This window comes from Propithecus coquereli, unplaced genomic scaffold, assembly GCF_000956105.1.
Source record: "Propithecus coquereli isolate 6110/MARCELLA unplaced genomic scaffold, Pcoq_1.0 Scaffold785, whole genome shotgun sequence".
Classification (NCBI taxonomy): Eukaryota; Metazoa; Chordata; class Mammalia; order Primates; family Indriidae; genus Propithecus; species Propithecus coquereli.
The window spans coordinates 799,181-803,934 of record NW_012154007.1 but is presented as its reverse complement, the minus strand read 5'-3'; the positions used below and the strand labels follow the sequence as shown (position 1 = coordinate 803,934).

General features: G+C 51.3%; 1 protein-coding gene across 1 annotated transcript; it reads left to right on the top strand.

The window, feature by feature from the left end:
- The first annotated feature begins 649 nt into the window (after positions 1–649).
- On the top strand, positions 650–4,502 carry CYTL1 (cytokine-like 1). The gene is made up of 4 exons (XM_012662837.1): positions 650–799; positions 2,510–2,554; positions 2,676–2,804; positions 4,419–4,502. The coding sequence occupies exons 1-4, from the start codon at positions 650–652 to the stop codon at positions 4,500–4,502; spliced, it is 408 nt and encodes a 135-aa protein (XP_012518291.1).
- Positions 4,503–4,754: the final 252 nt, after the last annotated feature.

Below are 4,754 nucleotides of genomic sequence, written 5' to 3'. Positions count from 1 at the left end.
GGGAAACAACCCTTCCTGAGGGTCCACTCTGCGGAGCATGCTGCATCTCCAGGCGGAAGAGCTGGGTGGACGCTCACAAGACCCCAGGGCTGCAGCTGAGTCCTGTCCTCCAGCCTGAGAGACATACAGGGGCTCAGAGGGCGAGTGACTGCCCTGCCAAGGCTCCCCTTCCCGGGTTGTGGCTGATGGACGCTGGCTCAGGCTGCGTGGCCCCAGCCCAGCATCACTGCTCCCCCTGGGCTCCCCCCCGGGGATGGTGCTCAGCCCCACGTCTGTTCCCTTTCTCCGAGATCCAGATCGGCAGGCAACAGCCCGCATTCCCTCTGGGGCCTGCCCGCCCACACCTCTCCTGCAGCTCTGCCTTCCCCGTGTGCTCCCACCCGCTCCACTTCAGGAAAAGTCCCTGCGAGACAAATGCTGCTCAAGGAAAGTGCGGGGGCGGCAGGGTCACCCGCTCCCCTCCCGAGGCGCCCCTCCTCTCCACAGGGTGGGCCTGGATAGAGTGCCTGGCCCGGGTGGCGCTGGCATCCCCTCTCCCGCCGCCCCGCTGCACCCGGCTGGGCCCCACAGGAAACGGGGCGTGGAGCCGCCGGGACCACCCCCAGCCGCCGTTTAAAGGGGCGCGGCGGGGCTGCGCGGCGCCTGCACCATGAGGACCGCCTGGCTGCTGCCCCTGCTGCTGCTGCTGCTGGCCGGGCCCCCTGCGCGGCCCGCGCCCCCGACCTGCTACTCCAGGATGCTGTCCCTGAGCCGGGAAGTCACTGGCGACTTCCAGAGCCTGCAGGCAGCGGAGCCTGGGGTAAGTGCCCCACCCGCCTGGACGCGGGGTGCAAGGCAGGCCCAGTTCTCAAAAACCTGCCTTGAGAACCAGAAAAAAAGAAGGAAAAAAGGGGTTTTCCTTTCTAGTAAATGTTAATGTCAAGGGAATTTGTGTCTTATTCGCCTCCTGTTAAATACGATACCAATGGTTTGCTTTCTTTTTAAATATAAGGAAAAGTAATCAAAGACATCACAATTTGTGTAACTTGCTAGCAAATATCAGCGGATATAGTGTGAAATGTAAAAAAAGCAAACGGAAAATAACAGCTTTCCCCAGAGTCTAGAACTTCAGAGTTAAGGAGGACCAAAGAATTAAGCTTATTTATTTCCCTTATTAGCCTTCATCAGCCTGGTGATGAGGAGTATTCTCTAAGAGGGTGGCTCAGGGAACTGGCCTCCACCCCTCACCAGCAAATTCCTCTGTATCTCAGCTTCCTTATCTGTAAACCGGGATGACAGTAGCACCCTCTTCCCATAGGGTGGCTTTGAGGATCAAAGGCCTGAGTACAGACAGGTACAGCCGCAGAGCCGCCTACACTGGGGGATTCTGCAGATGCTACTGCTGTCAGCACTGTTGTGAGAGGGAGGCCCAGGGACTCCGGGAAGCTGCAGAGGGGCCATCCCAGATGCCAGAGAGATTCTCTGACTGCTTATCTGTAGAAACAAAATGCAGTAAACATCAGGCAAAGCTTTAAAAGTGTCTCTTAACCACTTGCAAATTCTCCAAAGAAAACAATGTTTCTCAGATATTAGAGTTTACAGTATCCTAACACCTTCTTTATATTTGCTTTTTAAAGGTTAAATAACATGTTTTCTTTCTAATTATAAAAGTAATTACTTTGTAGAATGGTTGGAAAACATATAGAGGACAAAGAAGAAAGTAAATATTGCTTGTAATTCTACCACCTAGAGGTAACTGTTGCTAAAACATTCTGTAAGATAGTATGTTAGCTTTCTGTCTACACATAGATATTCAAGTACATACATGTGTGTGTGTGTGTGTGTGTGTGTAAGCAAAATTTGGATCAGACAGCACAGTTTTGCAACTTACTTTTTAATGACATCTTTAAATGACATTCTTTTTAACAACATTTTGTTATATAGTTGCACCACAAGTTATCACATATATATGCATTAAAGTATGCATATATAAGCACTTTTATATTGCCATTAATATATTGTATACTATATATTACCATACCTATATTACAATTATAGAACTGCTAATAACTAATATATATAATTACACATAATATATACTTATTTACATATAATTATATGTAATATCCATAACTATATAGAGTTATAGAACTAGTTATGGAACTGTTTTATATATGTGCATATATACTGTATATATACACTTTTATATTACTATTTCTATATTACAATTATAGAACTTTAATGTGTATATATATATGTATATGTTTGTGTGTGTGTGTGTGTATAAAACAATTCCCTAATTCATAGTAAGTAGCATAAAGGTGCGATCGAAAAGTCGAATTTGGGAATAGCAGTTGCTCATTTCTGGTGGAATGTGACACCGGGCACGCGAACGGACTGTGCATATCTTAGCATCAAGAAAGGCCCCAGGAATCCGGGCTGGTCCGGCTGTCGGAACGGCCGGCAGGGAGCCCTCTGTGTCCAAGTGTGTCCCTACAGGCATCCCAACAGCCCGTATCCCTTTCCACAGGATCCGTGTGTGAGACACCTGCCCAGGCTGTACCTGGATATACACGTAAGAGGGCTGTGCCTGCCAGGGGTGGGGATGGGGGTGCATGGCACGGGGGTGGGAGAGACCCCATGCAGCCCAGCTACCGACTTCTCCCATGAGCGCCCTCCCCATTGCCCACTCCCAGAATTACTGTGTGCTGGCCAAGCTGCGGGACTTTGTGGCCTCACCCCAGTGCTGGAGAATGGCCCAGGTCGATGCCTTGAAGGACAAAGTGCGGAAGCTGTACACCATCATGAACTTGTACTGCAGGAGGGTAAGTAGACACCGTTGAGATTCCTTTTCTACTTGCTATCAGCGGAGACTTTCTGAGCTCTTCAAAGAGGAGGGTTGGGAGGAGAGAGGAAGAAGGAAGAGGAGCAGAAATGTTGAGGGGTGCTTCCAGTTCACAAAGCCCTTCCCAGCCACGGTGGCCTTGTCAAAAGACGGGGTTTGGGACAAGGCTCCGTGCCCCACGAGCTGCACACCGATGCTGGGGCTAGGCCCCGGACTACGGACGACACCCCAGCCCCACAGACAGAGTGTGCCGGGAGCCAGCTGGGGCAGGTTGGAAGAGATGCTCTGAAGGGGCGGGGGTGGGGGGCGGTGTCCTCTGTGACTGGATTCTGCTGCGAGAGGGGGAAGGGCCGAGATCAGCAGCCGTTGAGATGTGGAAAGGAGAGCTCTGTGATCCTGGGGCACAACTTCAGCATCAGACAGCCCTGAGCTTGCGCCTTTGTCTCCCTGCTTCCCAGATGGGAACACCCGTCTTAGTCTGTTTTCTGCTGCTGTAACACAATACCACAGACTGGGTAATTTATTTAAAAGAAGAAGAAGAAGTTGTTTATTTAACTCATGGCTCTGGAGGCTGGGAAGCCTGAGCTGGCACCAGCGTCTGGTGAGAGCCACCTTGCTGCGTCATAACATGGCACAGGCATCACACGGGGAGGGGCAAGAGCAAGAGAGCCAGAGAGCACGGCTTTATGCCACCGCCACCCCCGCAGTGAGAGCCACTCGAGCGAGCGCTAGCGACATTAATCCACTCATAGCAGCAGAGACCTCAGTAATCCATCAATCCGGTCACTGAGGCAGATCCCACACTCATTCGTGAAGGCAGAGGGATTGAGTCTGCAACACGTGAACGGTTGGGGGACGTATCCAAGCCATAGCAGTGCCCTTTCACTCCTCTGTGGCAGTTTCCATACTCCTGAACAGGGGACATAGTGGTGCCTGTCTCATGAGATCACTGGAGAATTATGATAATGATTACACTGTACTACTGCCTTGATCCTAAGAAGCCTAGCAGGGTGACTAAATATACATTCCTAGCACCATGCCTGGCTCAGGGTAAGTCCCTCCAGAAACTGTAATAATTAGATATTAAGTTATAATTTATTTGTTCAGGTAGCAAACTTTGCTATACATTTCCTCCCAATGCCCAGTCTCTGCTCCTGCCCCCTCCCCCTTGGTCTGTGGGGGAGAGAGAGGAAGCTACTAGAGTTTCGGTACAGTCTGGTGCGTTGAGTCTGGGGTGCGTGAAGGTGACAGCTGGCGCTGCTGTCCACGGTGTTCCCAATGCCCGGCCCAGAGATGCTGCTGAGCAGTGAAGGCTCCTTCATTCATTCACTTCTTTACCCGTTTGTCTGTCTGTCCATCTGGTCAGCCAATGCATGAGTGGATCCAGTAAATAACACCACTAATAAAACATGAGATCCTATGGGAATGTGAAGAAAAAAGTGACCCACTGCCCTTGGGAGAGTAAGGGATGGAAGGTCTTCACACAAAGGGGAACAATCGGATGGCCCTTGAGGATAACCAAGAGTCCTGTGGTTGCATATGGGCGCCACGGCCGCCTTCGGTAACTTCCCTGCTCATTGCATGTCTTTCCCAGGACTTGGTATTCCTGTCAGATGACTGCAGTGCCTTGGAATACCCAATCCCGGTGACCACGGCCCTGTCAGATCATCAGAGCTAAGGCCACCAGACCAGAGAAGGACAAGAGGATAAGTCCCATCAGCTGCCCAGACTCAATGAGCTGAAGGCCTCCACCCCCATTTCTGTGTTGCTGTAGCGTCTGACACTCTCACGCGTCTGTCCGCCTCCTGGAACGCAGGGCTGGGCCCTAGCCAGGACGCCCCTGCCAGCGTGCAGTCGGAAGCCTCGCTCCTCGGTCCCTCTCGCGAGATGTCTTGCGGAATGGCTGGATACGAAGCATGTCAGCTTAGTC